The sequence below is a fragment of the Silurus meridionalis genome, chromosome 23 (assembly GCF_014805685.1).
Source record: "Silurus meridionalis isolate SWU-2019-XX chromosome 23, ASM1480568v1, whole genome shotgun sequence".
Lineage (NCBI taxonomy): Eukaryota > Metazoa > Chordata > Actinopteri > Siluriformes > Siluridae > Silurus > Silurus meridionalis.
In genome coordinates this window covers 25,429,126-25,449,125 of record NC_060906.1, presented here as the reverse complement: position 1 = coordinate 25,449,125, position 20,000 = coordinate 25,429,126, and the positions used below count along the sequence as shown (strand labels likewise).

The 20,000-nt window shown below is 38.9% G+C and overlaps 1 protein-coding gene across 3 annotated transcripts; it reads right to left on the bottom strand.

Annotated features, from left to right (window-relative positions):
* Positions 1-10,327: 10,327 nt before the first annotated feature.
* On the bottom strand, positions 10,328-18,815 carry LOC124376601. 3 transcript variants are annotated; one of them, XM_046835772.1, is made up of 14 exons: positions 18,361-18,815; positions 17,912-18,038; positions 17,667-17,829; positions 16,827-17,019; positions 15,525-15,638; positions 15,069-15,182; positions 14,648-14,761; positions 14,226-14,339; positions 13,770-13,883; positions 13,415-13,492; positions 11,381-13,325; positions 11,202-11,273; positions 10,715-10,813; positions 10,328-10,624 (listed from the first exon to the last, which is right to left on the bottom strand). In XM_046835772.1, exons 1-14 carry the CDS (start codon positions 18,376-18,378, stop codon positions 10,410-10,412), a joined length of 3,480 nt encoding a protein of 1,159 aa, XP_046691728.1. In that variant the 5' UTR covers positions 18,379-18,815; the 3' UTR covers positions 10,328-10,409. The 3 variants fall into 3 exon arrangements, with proteins under 3 accessions (XP_046691728.1, XP_046691726.1, XP_046691727.1); XM_046835770.1 differs by having other exon boundaries at positions 17,912-18,815; XM_046835771.1 differs by having other exon boundaries at positions 11,202-11,270; positions 17,912-18,815.
* Between the last annotated feature and the right edge of the window lie 1,185 nt (positions 18,816-20,000).

The window sequence follows — 20,000 nt, the reverse complement described above, 5'->3', positions numbered from 1 at the left end:
AGGCCTTGCATTTTTCAGCAGGACAATGCTAACTGCATACTGCATTACATTTTTATTACACTATTACATTAGCATAGCACTTGTAGTAGAATAGTCTGGGTGCTGAACTGGTCTGTCTGTAGTCTAGACCTTTCACCATTTAAAAACATTTGCTGCATCATGAAACAAAAAACACAACAAAGGAAACCCAGAACTGTTGAGCAGCTAAAATCCTACACATACAGTATGGGACAGCATTCCTCTCCCAAAACTTCAGCAACTGGTCTCCTCAGTTCCCAGATGTATATGGACAGAAGATGCTCCACAGGGGTAAACATGGACTGTTTCAACTTTTTTGAGACGTGTTGCAGCCATCAAATTCAAAATGGCTTTATATTTTCCTTGAAATTGTAAAAATTCTCAGTTTAAGCATTTGATATGTTTTCTATGTTCTCCTGTGAAAAAAATGTGTTTGTGAATCATTACATTCAGTTTTTATTCACATTTTACACATTTACACAGAGTACAACTTTTTTGAAAGTTTGTTTGTAGAACTGTTACATGTACACTGAATATTAGTGTATATGAGGATGGACAGGGAGTGAGAGAGGAACAGAACATTGTTAGAACGATTGTGTGAAGGTTCTGCAGTGTGTCAGTTTCAGGCCTCAGAGAGTTTGTGTGTGTGTGTGTGTGTGTGTGTGTGTGTGTGTGTGTGTGTGTGTGTGTGTGTGTGTGTGAGTGTGCGTGTGTGTATGTGTTGTGTGGTCTGAGCAGCAAGGCCGTGTGTAATTTAGAGTAATTATCAGGTTTGTGTGTGTGTGTGTGTGTGTGTCTGTGTGTGTGTGTGTGTGTGCACAAACGTGTGTGTCCACAACACAGGTTCTGGGTTCAGTTCCTGTGTACTCCTGCTCTGTACCTGAGCTCTGCACTCACATCACTAACCTCACCAACATCACAAACATCTTGTCTCCATTAAAATGTTTCAACATGTATGTGTGTGTGTGTGTGTGTGTGTGTGTGTGTGTGTTGACTTTGACTTCAGGACATTCCTCCTGTGTAACGTGATCCTCAGCAGTGAAAAAAAAAACCTGAAGAGAGAAAACAGCGATAGGCCTGAGAACGCAGGCTGCAGGACGGTTGCCATAACAAGCCTGAGGAACACGAGGAGGATTTTTCTCATTCTTCACATATGTGGAGGTCAAGGAGCTGATATCCCCTCTAAAGAACCATGCTGAGGAACATACGTGTGTGTGTGTGTGTGTGTGTGTGTGTGTGTGTGTGTGTGTGTGTGTGTGTGTGTGTGTGTGTGTGTGTGCTGTATAGCTAATACATGTGTGTGTGTGTGTGTGTGTGTGTGTGTGTGTGTGTGTGTGCTGTAAAGCTAATACAGTGTGTGTGTGTGTATAGCTAATACGTGTGTGTGTGTGTGTGTGTGTGTGTGTGTGTGTATAGCTAATACGTGTGTGTGTGTGTGTGTGTGTGTGTGTGTGTGTGTGTGTGTGTGTGTGTGTGTGTGTGTGTGTGTGTGTGTGTGTGCTGTAAAGCTAATACAGTGTGTGTGTGTGTGTTGTATAGCTAATACATGTGTGTGTGTGTGTGTGCTGTATAGCTAATACATGTGTGTGTGTGTGTGTGTGTGTGTGTGTGTGTGTGTGTGTGTGTGTGTGTGTGTGCGTGCTGTAAAGCTAATACAGTGTTTGCACAGTACATATGGATAAAAGTATGCGGACACCTGACTATAAGATTACTATAAGCTTCTTTCTGAACATCTTTTTTCATGTGTAGTCGCCATCTGCTCTGATCTCCACTCTTCAGGGAAGATGTTCCACTAGATTTTATGGAGATTCATTCAGCTCCAATGGTGTTATTAAAATTAGGTACTGATGTTGGTGAGAAGGTGAGGAGGTCTGGGGTGCAGTCAGTGTTCACAAAGGTGTTCAACAGGGGTGGGGCTCTATTGCAGATCTTCCACTCCAACCCATATGAGGCAGATCTTCATGGAGCTGTGTCCATCTGAAAGAAAAAAGGTTTATAAAAAGTTTTATGATAAAAGCCAAGGTTCTAGATAGAACCAGTTCTGAAGGAAAAAAAAACACAATCATCCAATTTAGTTTTCTCTTTTAGGGGAGAAATGAGGTGAGATGAAAAAAAACCTTCAAAGGGCACTTCTGGAATATTAACCCATTTCTGAATGAAAGGGTTGTGAAGGCTTCTAAAGGGTTCTGAACTTGTATCTCTAACAGTGTGAAGTCACATTTTGTGTTCTCAGGGTGTGTATTCACTGGGAGTTTGTGTAGGGCAGGAAACTATTTCTCATTATTGTCTCCAAATATTCAGTTCTAAGTAAAACACGTATGGAAGCTCAGAACTGTTCCCCTTTAAAGACTCTAATATTTGACAGATTTTAAGAACTTGTGGCCTTGTTTAAGTTCCTTTGAAGCTTCATTGAAAAACCTGCTAACAATGTTCTGAAGTAGAACCTTTTATTATTATTATTATTATTATTATTATTATTATTATTATTATTATTATTATTATTATTATTATTATTTTCCATCAAAGATCTATTTTCATTTCTGAAATTGTGTTATGTCCAGATTATTGCTCAGAATTGTCTTCTGGAAGCTCAAAATCCTTCATTACAAAATTCCAGTCTAAAGAACCCTGAGATTTTAACATTTAACAGTTCCTTTGGAGTAATTCTTCTATGAAGGTCCTATGACTTGAATAAAAATTTCCCCAGTAGATCTCAGATTTTTCAGGAAGAGAACCTTTAATTATTTCAGAACCCATTGTACAACCCTTTAATTTCTAAGCATGTGTGTAGTAAATGATCACTTCTCATTCTCTCTCACACTCCTAACCCTATAATCTGGATCTGGAACATCTGAGCAGAAACCAGTCTGGAATCTCATAACTAATGGATGCTTGAAGAACCTTTATAAGAACTATTCAAAGTGGAGCCACTTGGAGAAACACTGAAGAAATGTTTCTAAATGTGTGTATAACTGGGTCAGTGTTCAGGAGAAACCACACACACTAACACACAGACACACACACACACACACACACACACACACACACACACACACACACACACACACACACGTACAGATATGTGTGTATAAACTACTGTTATTTCTACAAATATCGCCACCTTTAACCACCGAACAAAACCACAATTCAAAAATAAGTTAACATCCCACACACACACACACACACACACACACACACACACACACACACACACACACACACACACACGTTCTCTCTTTACACACACACACACACACACACAGGAAAACAAAAGAGGCATTGTGGGCATTAAGCACATTGTCCATACAGGTTTGTCCTCTTTTCAGGTTTTCGCGGGAGTGAAAATGTGAGGTTTGAATAAAGAGAAAGAGGGAGAAAAGAGAGAGATAGAGAGAGAGGCAGAGGATGAAGAGAGGATGATGAGGGAATGAGTGTTTATAGGTTCTATAACATAAGTGCGAACAGAAACCTTTACACGGAATATACTTGACTCACTCCATTAATATTGGATGTGTGTAATGTGAATGTAATGTAGCTATAAAGGGATAAAAACGGCGTTCTGGAAGTGGGAGAGTAAACATGACACGCCGTAATGTGATATGATGTGACGTGAGGAAGGTGTTGTGCTTGTTCTGAGGTGCAGAAGCGTAAACGTTCAAATGGTTCCTGTGGGAAAACACTGCAAGGGGAAGTGATGAGGAATAACGAGGTCCACATGCAGAAGAAGAAACACACCGAGGGGCTTCGAGCACATGAACACACTCAGAGGCACTAATGCTAACCATAATACCATAATATTAACTAAACCTAGCAGAAACTTTAGCTTTAATAAAAGTTTTTACAAACACACACACACACACACACACTGCTACTGATCCCTGTGTGTGTGTGTGTGTGTGTGTGTGTGTGTGTGTGTGTGTGTGTGTAAGAGACTGAGAATGTCTCCTCCACTGTATGAGCTATCATTTGTATTCATCTGATCAGATTCATCAGATATCTCAGGAGAAATCTCCTGCAAATTCCCTCTAATTTTAGAGAGTTTTTGTCTCTCTTTTGTGTGCGTGTGTGTGTGTGTGTGTGTGTGTGTGTGTGTGAGAGAGACTTCAGGGAGTTCAGGGTCAGAACCAGGCCTGGAGTCATCTATGTGACCTCTGACCCTGGAAGCACTTTGTCCTCCTCTTTCTGGGTTGAGATTCCTGAATGTCAGAACAAGAAAGAGGGAAAGGGAGGGGTGATCTGGCAACCCAGACTTAGACATCAACTGTTTACTGTCAATAACTTTTGTTATGAGTTTGATTTGTGATTATGTGTGTGTGTTGTGTGTGTGTGTGAGTGAGTGTGCATGTGTGTGTGTGTGGGTGTGTGTGTGTGTGTGTGTGTGTGTGTGTGTGAGTGAGTGAGTGTGAGTGAGTGTGCATGTGCATGTGTGTGTGTGTGTGTGTGTGTGTGTGTGTGTGTGTGTGTATGTGGACTGAAAGCCCCTAAGTATAAGTCACCTGTCAGTTCATGCTGTATCCTGGATCCTGTTAGCTGCTAACAAGACAAGCTTGTTCTTATCAATGCCTTTATTATTGTGGTTTTCTCACACACAAACACACACACACAAGGTGCGAGGTATAAAAAGTGTGTAAACAGAAGGACATTCCCTCATTGTAGCCTCAGGATTGAAAGCTCATCACACCTCAAACCACAGACCTTCTGCATAAACTAATGCTTTATTCATCTCATCATTTACCTCAAGACCTGTCAATTAGCACATCACGTCTCACTGCCACACACACACACACACACACACACACACACACACACACACACACACACACACACACAAAGCTAGTATAAGCTTGCAGAAAGATAAGTTAGCAGTACAGTATTAAACAGGAGCTAGCACTGTGTTAGAGACATGCACATTACTAGAGCAGTGTTAGATTCATGATACACCAGAGTTCTGTCGAGATTAGATTAGTATAGCTAGCTGAACAGCATATTCTGTAGTATTTATATACTACACTATCCTACTGTACACTACACCACACTACATTACACTACAATACATTACTACAGCGTGACAGCAGTGAAGTGTGCAGTAGGAACGACTGACTGGTTTAAGGTGGAGGTTGGACTGCATCAAGGATCAACTCTAAACCCTTTCCTGTTTGCAGTGGTGATGGACAGGTTGAAGTACGAGGTCAGACAGGAGTCTCCGTGGACTATGATGTTTGTGGATGATATTGTGATTTGTGGTGAGAGTAGGGAGCAGGTGGAGAAGAGTCTGGAGAGGTGAAGGTACATGCTGGAGAAAAGGGGAATGAAAGTCAGTAGGAGTAAGACAGAGTACATGTGTGTGAATGAGAGGGAGGGCAGTGGAGGGGTGCAGTTGCAGGGAGAAAAGGTGGAGAAGGTGGAGGAGTTCAGGTACCTGGGGTCAACAGTGCAGAGTAAAGGAGAGTGTGTTAGAGAAGTGAAGAAAAGAGTGCAGGCAGGGTGGAGTGGGTGGAGAAGAGTGATAGCAGGAGTGATTTGTGATAGAAGAGTATCTGTGAGAGTGAAAGGGAAAGTTTATAGGACTGTGGTGAGACCTGAGATGTTGTATGGATTAGGGACAGTGGCATTGAGTAAAAGACAGGAGGTGGAGCTGGAGGTAGCAGAGCTGAAGATGTTGAGATGTTCGTTGGGAGTGATGACGATGGACAGGATTAGAAATGAGTTTATTAGAGAGTCAGCACATGTAGGACGTTTTGGAGACAAGGTGAGGGAGGTGAGATTGAGATGGTTTGGACATGTGCAGAAGAGGGACATGGGTATATCAGTAGGAGAATGCTGAGGATGGAGACACCAGGAAGAAGGAAAAGAGAAAGACCAAGGAGGAGGTTCATGGATGTGGTGAGAGAAGACATGCAGGTAGTTGGTGTGAAAGACGCAAATGTAGAGGACGTTGGGTATGGAGACAGATGATCCGCTGTGGAGACCCCTAATGGGAGCAGCCAAAAAAAGAAGAAGAAGAAAAGAAGAAGAAGAAGAAGAAGAAGAAGAAGAAGACAAACATTACATTAAACTACACTACAATTCACTACACCACAGTACATTTTTCTACACTACATTACACTACACCAAAACTACACTACACTATCCTATTGTACAATACACTACAATACACTGCACTAGTTTATCTTACTGCACACTATAATACACTTTTCTACTGTACACTATACTGCACTACACTATCATACTGTACACAATACCACAATACACTATCCTACTGTACACTATACTGCACTACACTATCATACTGTACACAATACAACAATACACTATCCTACTGTACACTATACTGCACTACACTATCATACTGTACACAATACCACAATACACTATCCTACTGTACACTATACTGCACTACACTATCATACTGTACACAATACCACAATACACTATCCTACGGTACACTATACTGCACTACACTATCATACTGTACACAATACCACAATACACTATCCTACTGTACACTACACTACACTACACTATCCTACTGTACACCACACTACACTACACTACACTATCCTACTGTACACTATACTGCACCACACTATCATACTGTACACAATACCACAATACACTATCCTACTGTACACTATACTGCACTACACTACACTATCATACTGTACACAATACCACAATACACCATCCTACTGTACACTATACTGCACTACACTACACTATCATACTGTACACAATACACAATACACTATCCTACTGTACACCATACTGCACTACACTACACTATCCTACTGTACACTATACTACACTACAATACACTATCCTACTGTACACTATACTGCACTACACTATCATACTGTACACAATACCACAATACACTATCCTACTGTACACTACACTACACTACACTATCCTACTGTACACCACACTACACTACACTATCCTACTGTACACTATACTGCACTACACTATCATACTGTACACAATACAACAATACACTATCCTACTGTACACTATACTGCACTACACTATCATACTGTACACAATACAACAATACACTATCCTACTGTACACTATACTGCACTACACTATCATACTGTACACAATACCACAATACACTATCCTACTGTACACTACACTACACTACACTATCCTACTGTACACTACACCACACTACACTACACTATCCTACTGTACACTACACTACACTACACTATCATACCGTACACTACACACTACACTACACTATCCTACTGTACACTATACTGCACTACACTATCATACTGTACACAATACAACAATACACTATCCTACTGTACACTATACTGCACTACACTATCATACTGTACACAATACAACAATACACCATCCTACTGTACACTATACTGCACTACACCATCATACTGTACACAATACCACAATAAACTATCCTACTGTACACTATACTACACTACAATACACTGTACTACAATACACTATCCTGCTGTAGACTACACTACACTACAGTACTGTACACTACACTACACTACACTACACTACAGTACTGTACACTACACTACACTACACTACAGTACTGTACACTACACTACACTACACTACACTACAGTACTGTACACTACACTACACTACAGTACTGTACACTACACTACACTACACTACACTACACTACAGTACTGTACTGTACACTACACTACACTACAGTACTGTACACTACACTACACTACACTCTAAAGCTAAAAATCTTTATAATGACTACAGGCTAATTGCTATTACTAACATTGGGTTAAAACCTGAAAACAAAATTGCCAACAATTGACACCACTGAAGTACAAGCAGATGAAGGTCAAGTGACACTTTCTCTATTTCTCTCTCTCTCTCACACACACACACACACACACACACACACACACACACACACACACACACACACACACACAAACTTACATCCACTTTGTAACAATCATGCCCTTTGAGTGCTAATTTTCCTTTGCTACATACTTAATCACTTGCGATGAGGAGTCGCTGACTCACATCTGAGCGCAACAGCAGTAAAGACCCATTCACTCACACTCACACACACACGTGCACACACACACACACACACACACACACACACACACACACAGAGGAGATTATTGCATATGTGTGTATTTTGATGCTAACACACAGCTCTGAATTCAATTCATGGGTTTGGATTGAGCTGAGAAAGGCCAATCCATCACTGTTGTGTGTGTGTGTGTGTGTGTGTGTGTGTGTGTGTGTGTGTGTGTGTGTGTGGGTGGGTGTGGGTGTTTATATTATTATTAGCCTGTTACATCACTACTCAATCAAAATTTCATTTCAGTCCTTGCTATACTCAATCTCATTAAATATTCATGAGTATTCAAATGCAAACACAAAGACAAGCATCCAGATTATAATATGTTTTAACTATAGCACAAAACATCCCTTCATTATAGCAACAGACATCAGTTTTATTAATATTATTAGCATAGGTTTCTTAGAAGAATCCAAACACACAAAACCGCCCACACACACATACGCACACATACGTGCACCCACATACACACACACGCACACACACGGACACGCACACAGCTAATTAATCTCGTTAATTAAATATCTCCCCATTTAATTAACAAACAATAATAGATTTAAGCATTAAGAAAATGTATCACCCACCAGCTAACGACAGCACTCGGTTTAATTTCACACACACACACACACACACACACACACACACACACACACACACACACACACTTTCATTATCAAATTATTCAGATTGTTAGAAGTTGAGATTAATGAAATGAAAGGTTGTGTGTTCCTCCTCCCTGCACACCAAATGTATTTATATATTAATAGCAATAGTATGAATAGTATAAATGAATTATTAATTTATTAGTTCATTTATTTGATTTTACATTAAATATACTGTATATAAGCACTAAAGTATATTTATGTAACTTTTCCACCCTGATGTTCTTCTGCTCCAAACTGTTACCACGAAGTTGGAGATTATGTTGGACGTCTTTGGATGCAGGAGCATGAAATATTCCCTTCACTGTATCTAGAAGACCAAAACTTGTTCCAGCATGACAATACCCCTGTGCACAAAGCAGCTCCATGAACATCTGCTTTGTATGGGTTGGAATGGACGGCCTCCTGCTATAGAACCCTATTGAACATCTATGAGATTGAATGTGAACGCTGACTGCACCTCCAGGCCTCCACACCTTCTCCCCCACATCAGTACCTGACTTTACTAACACCCTTGTACCTGCATGAATCTCTGGATGCGTCATTATAACAGTGAATGGAGACTAAATGTGGAATGGAATGTTCAAAAAGAAGCACATACCAATCTTATGTTCAGGTGTCCACAAACATTTGGCCAAAACGTGTGTGTGTGTGTGTGTGTGTGTGTGTGTGTGTGTGTGTGTGTGTGTGTGTGTGTTACAGCTGTACTTGTCTCTCTGCCCGACAGTGACACAGACACACCCCCTCTCATCCCCTCCAGCTCAAATAAACACTCAGTCCAGGTGCACAGTGTGTGTGTGTGTGTGTGTGTGTGTGTGTGTGTGTGTGTGTGTGTGTGTGTGTGTGTTAGTTAGCCTAAGGATATTTAGAAGGAAGTTTGTTAGCATTTTTCTCTGAACCACTACTAAGGAATTCATAATATAACAACATCTGCAGGCTGAGGAAACACACACACACACACACACACACACACACATACTTGTCTAACCAGTTTTTGGGGACTACATGCTGGATCCCAGAATGTGGGGACACCTATTTCTAAATGGTTTAGGAGCAAAAGGACAGCAGATTCATGTTTTAAAAAAATCTGTAAAAACACTGGTCACTTTAAATTTAAGAAAAAAGCTAAATAAAGCAATGTGACATTTTTCCATAATTTGGGGACATTTTCCGGTAGACTAATTTTGTGAGGACCAGCAAACACACACACACACTTTTCTGGTATTTCTACAACGTAGGTACTTGTGAATAATGTGGGGACAAATTTTACAGATAATTAAAATGTGGCTAAAATGCATATTTCTAATGTTAGAAATAATGAAGTCACATAAATAACAACAGAATATTTATTTAGTTTTTTTTTTTGCACAGATATATAGTAATTGCCTCAAAACAAAGCATTTAACTTTTTTTTTAACAGTTGTCAAAAAGCAATAATAAAAAAATATATATATATATATATATATATATATATATATATATATATATATATATATAAAGCTATTTTGTTAACTTCAACAAAACTGTATTATAAAAGAAAATGTTTCAGACATTTAGCAATGAAAATAAAAAAAATATCAACAGAAACTGACACTCATCTGTGCAAATAGAACAAAAATAAAATGGATATTTTCTTATATCTTCTTTTTAAGAGATGTAATTCTATTCTTTACAAAGAACTTAACAGCCAGCCAATCCCGATCTTTCAATGCAACAGGTTCAGCTTTTATACAATCCTCACACTCTTTTTTTCCTGGCACTCTGCAAGATTTAATGAACGTGTACAGGTGTTTTTCAACCGCTTTCACTTCACTGGTGTCCCATTTCTTTTTCTTAAAAACCTTAGCACCTAAATAAACACACAACAAAGTTAGTCAAATCATACACATTTTTTTAATTTTATAAAAGCTTGGCATCATTTTAGTTCATTGGATAATACCTTTGAATGATGTAGTACTAGTTGGTTCTGTGGCTTGCTCAGCTGAGCTTTCCTGGGATTGATTGGTAAATGGCTTTAAAGCCAGTTCTTCTCCAAGATCTATTTAAACAGACCAAATGCAGTACAATTCGACACTTGGTGTTGCTAGAGTAGAACTATACATGTGCTAAGATGTTGCAAATACCAAGACAATAAGGACATAACAGCTTAAAAAACTTTATTTCCCCTTTACCACATTATTAATAGATAAAACCAACATTGACTCTCCTAATGTCACACACTTTTCTATAGGGATAGGAAATTAAACATCTTCCTGCCATTTCTTTGAATTAAACCTACAACTCCTCCAGAAAGCTCAATAGTAATAAGCTTCACTGGCACCGATACTGCATATTCAGTGCTACTGGAGTCACATGACACTGTATGATACATCTAACTAAACTTTGACTTCCTCAGCTATAGACACTAACCAGCAAGTAAAGCTCACCTTCTTCATCTGACTGATTCTCTATTCCTGACAGATCCTTTTGGAATTCTGAACTTGGGACAATTACTGCTTCTATCAAAACAACAACCAAAACAATGTAATATGACTGTTATATTCTTATGCTAGTCCTTTATGTTAAAATATGCCGACAATTAAGATATAAACTCAACTGAACATACCATTTGGATCAATGTCAATTTCATCTAGGTTCTTTCCACTGAACTCCCCAAGTCTTCCTGTCTCCAATGCCATCAAAATTTTGCTTATCTTGGCAAGTTGGAGAGTCCCTTCCGGAAGTCTGTAATATTCTCTGTGTACCCTCACATCATGGCCTAAAAAGTCTGCCAGCTGATCCAATTCTGTATTATTGAGGTTCAGAACATTTGAAAGTGTTGCTATGTGTTTACGTAGCTTTGTTGATGAAAGTGCATTTGGATTCTTTGCTCCACATTGCATTGCAAATTCACGTAGACAATCAGATCCCCTTAGGTGTGAAAGTGCTGCAGGACGTGCAAACATGTAGATGCTTTCAGAAGGAATTGCACACGATTCTCTTGTTTTTATAAGAAGCTCCATGTTCTTTTGCATAGCAGGTGTTAAAAGAATTGGAACCTTTCGTCCTCGCTTTCCACGTATTTCAATTCGAGTAAAATGATGGCAGAGTTTCTTTTCAAGCTCTGAAAGTGCGAGAGCAACATCTTCATGCAAGTTATCAGTGTTTCTGTTGATAAATGATGTTAATGGCATTTTTGAGACCTCACCCTCTCTTCTGCGATTGAAAAGAATAGTCTGAGCCAGAGTAACCTTTGCTAGATGTGTCCAGTTCTTAGAGGAAGCATCTGATGACAGTTTCTCAAAACTCTCTTCTTGCTTTTGATCAAGATACAAATGAAGCATTTTCACATCCTCAGTAAAAGGAAGAATAAGCGGAGCATTCCACTTAACTTCTCTCTGCGTTCTAAGTGCATGTGATGATATCAGTTCACTCCATCTTGATGCATACATGTCTGAAAAGTTGTTAGCTTTCTTTGCTCTTTCACTGTCCCCATCCATCATTGCTTGAAATGAGACCAAAGAAGCAATCTTCTGTAAGCTGTGACCCAACTTTAATGCAAGTGATGGTCGTTGAAATGTGCACTTTTCTTCATCATAACCACAAGCTTTTTTGACAGCGGTGATGACATGCATGAAGTTAGCTGGATCAACAAAATCCTCTATTTTACACAAAGGAGTAACTTCCCTGGCTGAAATTAACAACCTTCCAATTTCTCTCATCTTCTGTCTGATATATTCGTGTTTGCTAACATCTGAGCCAACTCTGTTGTAAAAATACTCTCCCAATCTTCTTATGTACAAGTCTGTTTTAATGGCAAGTACCACCTTGTCATGGGTCATGTTACTGAAAAGTTTCCACAAACCAGCACTAGTTCCAGGAGGCACAGGTCCCATGTAAGCACTTTGTGAAAGCAACCTGTTCTTTCCTGGTTTGGGATTAGATGGATAATTTTTGCTCATCTTACATCGCTTCATATGACACCAAAGAAACTTTTTAGCAAAGAGTCCTTGACAGTTACAGCAATGCACAAACTTGATTGAATCACTATCTTGTCGGGGCTTCTTATAAGGTACAAGCTCGCCTTTTCCACACTGAAGAACCTCAGCATTATGTGCAAAATTCCCTCTATTTCTGAGGTGATCTAGTAAGTTTTTCCTTTCTTTTGAACCTTTTGGAAAAGTCAAAGCTTTTGCAACTTCAGACTCTGTGCTATGCACCTGCTCTAAATGTCTTGCCATTTTTGATAGTGGTTTGCTGCAAAACAAACAGTACTGTTTCTTGTCATACACTCTTGTTTTATTGGTTGCTTTTGACACTCCTTTGACTGAAACTGAGCTTGACTGATCAGGTTTAACTTCAGTGTCTTCCACATCTACAACACTGCAGTGACCAGTGCTAGAACTAAGTGAAGGACAGATTTTTGTAACTGTCTTGACCTTCCTTTTAGAAATTGAAAGACTGCAGTCACTTTCATCCGAGCTACTATCTGAAGATTCAGGGACATACTCCTCTTCACTGCATTCCATACTACTAATGGAGCGGTCATCACCCCTGCTTACATCATCAAGCTATAAAATACAATATAACAAATATAAACACCGAAAAATACTAATGCAGTCCTCAGAACTTTTTTTTTTTTTTAAGTATTTTTTCGAACCTGAGAAATGCTTGTTTCAACTTGTGATTGCAGTTTATGGTACTGATTTCCAGTAAACATTTCACCTAATGTTAACCCCTGCAAAGTAAAAAAAAAAAAAAAAAAGTAATAAGAACTTCAAATGAGTTCATGTACACAAAAAGTGGAAAATAAACTGCCTTTTGGTGACATTGTAACTTTTCTTATAATGTCAGAAAGGTACACTCTGTAAAATACAACAAAAACAAAAGCACATGCTGTATAACACCACATACATTTGAAATCACTCTTTTGCTAACACTGGTAAAATACATTGTATATTGTGGGGACCTGATGTTTATGGTTAAAAAAAAATAATTTAAAAGCAGTTTCATACTTGTTTGCTGGAAGTAGACTCAGGCTCTGAATGTTGGGTGCAATGGTGATCATCTCCAGAGGCACCATCTGAGGCTGGATAATTACAGTCTGATTCTGTTCCACATTTTGTAACCTGTAATGAGCACAACTATTAATTATGAGCCAAAAAAGATAAGCATCTCTATATTAAAAAACTAAGCTGAACAGTGTATATTGTAGAAAGAATTGTTATGCCAACACACTCCAAGTAAACAAGATATTTACAGAAAAATAGGAAATTTAAGAGTAGACCTTTTGTGGGGACCTGTGTAAAATTTCATGTTTAAACATAATGTGGGGACTCTGTGGTGGGCGGGTAATTCCCTGACCAGTCAATTGAAATCACTCCTTTGCTAACACTGGTAAAGTACATTGTATATTGTGGGGACCTGACGTTTATTGTTTAAAAAGAAATAATTTAAAAGCAGTTTCATACTTGTTTGCTGGAAGTAGACTCAGGCTCTGAATGTTGGGTGCAATGGTGATCATCTCCAGAGGCATCATCTGAGGCTGGATGAATACAGTCTGATTCTGTTCCACATTTTGTAACCTGTAATGAGCACAACTATTAATTATGAGCCAAAAAAGATAAGCATCTGTATATTAAAAAACTAAGCTGAACAGTGTATATTGTAGAAAGAATTGTTATACCAACACACTCCAAGTAAACAAGATATTTCCAGAAAAATAAGAAATTTAAGAGTAGGCTTTATGTGGGGACCTGTGTAAAATTTCATGTTTAAACATAATGTGGGGACTCTGTGGTGGGCAGGTAATTCCCAGACCAGTCAACATTGTATATTGTGGGGACCTGACGTTTATTGTTTAAAAAGAATTAATTTAAAAGAAGTTTCATACTTGTTTGCTGGAAGTAGACTCAGGCTCTGAATGTTGGGTGCAATGGTGATCATCTCCAGAGGCACCATCTGAAGCTGGTTGAATACAGACTGATTCTGCTCCACATTTTGTCTCCTGTAATGAGCACAACTATTAATTATGAGCCAAAAAGATAAGCATCTCTATATTAGAAAACTAAACTGAACAGTGTATATTGTAGAAAAAATTGTTATACCAACACACTCCAAGTAAACAAGATATTTCCAGAAAAATAAGAAATTTAAGAGTAGGCTTTATGTGGGGACCTGTGTAAAATTTCATGTTTAAACATAATGTGGGGACTCTGTGGTGGGCAGGTAATTCCCAGACCAGTCAACATTGTATATTGTGGGGACCTGACGTTTATTGTTTAAAAAAAATTAATTTAAAAGAAGTTTCATACTTGTTTGCTGGAAGTAGACTCAGGCTCTGAATGTTGGGTGCAATGGTGATCATCTCCAGAGGCACCATCTGAAGCTGGTTGAATACAGACTGATTCTGCTCCACATTTTGTCTCCTGTAATGATCACAACTATTAATTATGAGCCAAAAAGATAAGCATCTCTATATTAGAAAACTAAACTGAACAGTGTATATTGTAGAAAGAATTGTTATACCAACACACTCCAAGTAAACAAGAGATTTCCAGAAAAAATAAGAAATTTAAGAGTAGGCTTTATGTGGGGACCTGTGTAAAATTTCATGTTTAAACATAATGTGGGGACTCTGTGGTGGGTGGGTAATTCCCTGACCAGTCAATTGAAATCACTCCTTTGCTAACACTGGTAAAGTACATGGTATATTGTGGGGACCTGACGTTTATTGTTAAAAAAATAATAATTTAAAAGCAGTTTCATACTTGTTTGCTGGAAGTAGACTCGGGCTCTGAATGTTGGGTGCAATGGTGATCATCTCCAGAGGCATCATCTGAGGCTGGACGAATACAATCTGATTCTGTTCCACATTTTGTCACCTGTAATGAGCACAACTATTAATTATGAGCCAAAAAAGATAAGCATCTGTATATTAGAAAACTAAGCTGAACAGGGTATATGTGTAAAAAGAATTGTTATGCCAACACACTCCAAGTAAACAAGATATTTCCAGAAAAAATAAGAAATTTAAGAGTAGGCTTTATGTGGGGACCTGTGTAAAATTTCATGTTTAAACATAATGTGGGGACTCTGTGGTGGGTGGGTAATTCCTGACCAGTCAATTGAAATCACTCCTTTGCTAACACTGGTAAAGTACATGGTATATTGTGGGGACCTGACGTTTATTGTTAAAAAAATAATAATTTAAAAGCAGTTTCATACTTGTTTGCTGGAAGTAGACTCGGGCTCTGAATGTTGGGTGCAATGGTGATCATCTCCAGAGGCACCATCTGAGGCTGGACGAATACAATCTGATTCTGTTCCACATTTTGTCACCTGTAATGAGCACAACTATTAATTATGAGCCAAAAGATAAGCATCTCTATATTAGAAAACTAAGCTGAACAGGGTATATGTGTAAAAGAATTGTTATACCAACACACTCCAAGTAAACAAGAGATTTCCAGAAAAATAAGAAATTTAAGAGTAGGCTTTATGTGGGGACCTGTGTAAAATGTCATGTTTAAACATAATGTGGGGACTCTGTGGTGGGTGGGTAATTCCTGACCAGTCAATTGAAATCACTCCTTTGCTAACACTGGTAAAGTACATGGTATATTGTGGGGACCTGACGTTTATTGTTAAAAAATAATAATTTAAAAGCAGTTTCATACTTGTTTGCTGGAAGTAGACTCAGGCTCTGAATGTTGGGTGCAATGGTGATCATCTCCATAATTATAGGTGATCTCCTCTCCAGGTATTATGTCTCTTAAAGCTGTAATGAGCACAACTATTAATTATGAGCCAAAAGATAAGCATCTGTATATTAGAAAACTAAGCTGAACAGTGTATATTGTAGAAAGAATTGTTATGCCAACACACTCCAAGTAAACAAGATATTTCCAGAAAAATAAGAAATTGAGGAGTAGGGGACCTGTGTAAAATGTCATGTTTAAACATAATGTGGGGGTTAATTATAAGCCCAAATATAAAAGCATGCTGGCATTGTACAGCTAAGCTGATGCCATTTAATTATCCATCACTGCTACAAGAATAAAGATTCTTACTTCATTTCTCCAGGGACAGTCACCATCTCCATAATTATAGGTGATCTCCTCTCCAGGTATTATGTCTCTTAAAGCAAAAAGACACAAATGGGGCTTTCCCTCTACAAGAATTCTCTTCATTTTGCAGTTGGGTTTAATGTGGTCGTCATTGACCAGTCTTCCAAGTGTGCCATCATCCCTTGCAGCATCAATACTGAATTTGAACAAACAAACAAATTTAAGTTACTGACAAACCCCCACACAAGTATTATTATTATTATTAATAATCATTATTATTATTATTATATTACTGACAAATTTGGTTCTTTCATTTTTAACTAATAATGATCTCTAAACTGTGCAGAATGCTTCTACAGGCAGTCATGATCAGGCTTTTTAATGTGCCTGTAGGATTGTTTTATTTAAGACCCAGCCTGATGCACAGCTCAACAAAATCATGCATCAGAGCTACAACGGTGTTATTAAAGATTTTGCACAAAAGACTGAATAAGACTTTTAATAAAACCTAGATACAAGTTTATTCTGATTTAAAAACTTTAATTCAATACCCAGGTGAATGATTCACACAGTCTGCGCATGCGCCGATACACAACGTCGTGCTTACAGAAACACCGGCACAGCTGATGATATTTAAATGCTCGGGATATAAACATTACCGTGTCACAGAAGTAATATTTCAAGTCCATATAACATCAAGTCATCTTTTAATTTTATCCGCTAGATTTAGTGCAGCACGGCACGTGACATCACTTTTCACGGCTAAACTTTTCCTTCGTATTTAAAGTTTGCAGCTCAAACCGCATCTAAACACATGGAGGAATAAAGATGATAAATACTCACGTCCAGAAGTTTCCGTGCCAGATGAAGTCGAACATGAATGCCTTTAGGGAGTTGTGATAAAGGCGTTGTCTTCTCTGGCTCTCCTGACAGCTGATGAGTTCCCCTCTGTACTCCAGCACGAAGCTGCCTTTAGTAAAGTCTGTCACCGCAAACACTCCTCTACCTGAGCCGGGAAGCACAGCGCGCTAGCATAACCGGCTAATTATCACTATCATTATCATTCAGAGTTTCTCTGCTCTGCTCACCTTTAAATGCATCAATGTATTTCACATCAAGCCCCGCTTTATCACGACAAGTGGTGATGTGAAATACAGCGTCCTGATTTGGGCTCTGCCTTTTGCTTCCTCTCATTTTTATAGCCAGGACTTCACCCTTATTACCGATTAAAACATTCATTTACTAGTTTACATACTTTACTAATCTTGAAGATATTATTTGCTGGATGCATTAAATATGAATAGATGATAGAGCATTAGCAAAACAATTACACCGACACAGTTTAAATGCCTCGTTAAGGCTGAGCTAGCTAGCTAGCATGAGTTAATTACAAACAACTCTATGGAAATTATAAATAATAATATTAATAATAATATAATTTTATAAAGTCCTAAAAATGTTGATATTCTACCACAGTTTACTTAATAAAACATTGTAATTGTATAACCTTTAAAAGCTTTATATTATGGTTATTCACCTCACATAGTCTTTGCATGGAGTGCTAATTAGCGAACTGCACCTTTCAGCACCTTTCAGCTAAGGTTGTACGATGTTGTGAAGTCCCTCACTCAACAACATACTACCTCATTGGCTCAAAGCCCCCCCTATGTTCTTTCTGTTTTAACCAATCAGACTTCAGTGTAGGTGCATTACGTCAGAAAGTGTGTATAGCTGATGTTTTTACGGTCTATGGCCAGAGGGGGAGTTTACACACTTGAGTCGCAGCCTCGAATACACACACACACTTTTTTTCTGGGAAATGTCAAACTTGGGGACTAAGGAGATATTAAGGGGGGGTGTTCAGCTCGATGAGTTAGACATGCTGCAGTGGTTAGTTTTGTGGGGACTCAATTTTAGGTCCCCACGTTCACACAGGTACCCACGTTATTGGTGTGTATTCCGGTCAATGTCCCCATTTTGTAAGTTTTGCGAACACACACACACACACACACACACACACACACACACACACACACACACTGTGATCTGTGAGATCTCTGTCCTTTTGAAGATCTTCGATCTCCCTTATGCACTTATTCTAAAGCATTAAATGTAACTATAACAAGATAAAATGTACATAAAGAGTTTGAAAAAGGTGTAAGAGGAATAAAACACTGAGGGGCGTGTCAGAGGAAAACAATCAGTTTCAGGGCGGTCCCTGTAGCCCCGCCCCCTCACGCTGATAACGGACAGGAGAACGAGAAATACGACACGGTTTTATGAAGGAATGTGTGAGAGACGACACAATGAAACATCGCACTAATCCACAGAACCCCCTACACACACACACACACACACACACACACACACACACACATACACACAGGTCACAGGACACAGTAACACATGCTGCTGCAACATGAATACAATAACGCACAGCCATGGTCGCCATGGGAACCGCGATGCATAGAAGTGTAATCTTACACATAATTGTACGACATTACAGGATTACGCTTTGTTCTGGACGTCCTGGCGACTGTTTCGATCTCCACCCATCTGACCATCTCCGTGACTCCAACCGCAGAGTGGAAAAACGTCTGAAACCTGAACACATTCTCTGTGATTTCAGCTGCAAAATGGCGTGAGAAAAAAAAAGATCCTGACAGAAAGAAGAGCGATCGCATGCAGGAACTTCAGGAAACTTCTGGAAACTTCATATCAGACTCTGAGTGAAGGTTAGAACCTGTGAGAACCAAACACAGGAACCAGAAATGAATACGTGTGATGTTGGGCTACAAATATGCTAATGTACCTCAACAGCTGAAAGATTATGATAAAACTGTGGATAATGATTTGAGTGGAACAAGACCTTCAGGTGGAGAAGATCGAGCATTACAGCAAGCAACAACAAGAGCAGGGCATTCCTCCAAATCTAATGAAAGGACAAGAAGAACATTTATGAGTGGGGTTGCTGAGGGACCTACAACAAAGCCCAAGGAGCTGCAGGAACATGTGGAGAGCACTGATTCCTCCCTGCATGTGACACCATGGCTAGTCGATGGGATGGGGACTAACAGGTCTTTGAGGGTCAGAATTCTAGCTGATAGACAGGTGTTCAAAAACTTATTTGCAGCTGTATCATACAAATAAATAGTTAAAAAAAAAATTATGTCTCTC

Excerpts from the sequence above, each read along its gene's own strand:
- LOC124376601 (XM_046835770.1), bottom strand. The coding sequence starts at position 18,062 with ATGAATGTTTTAATCGGTAATAAGGGTGAAGTCCTGGCTATAAAAATG. Across the intron at positions 17,020-17,666 it reads TGGCACGGAAACTTCTGGAC|TATTGATGCTGCAAGGGATG; the intron begins GTGAGTATTTAT and ends GTTCAAATTCAG. Across the intron at positions 13,493-13,769 it reads AGTCTACTTCCAGCAAACAA|GGGTTAACATTAGGTGAAAT; the intron begins GTATGAAACTGC and ends TTTACTTTGCAG.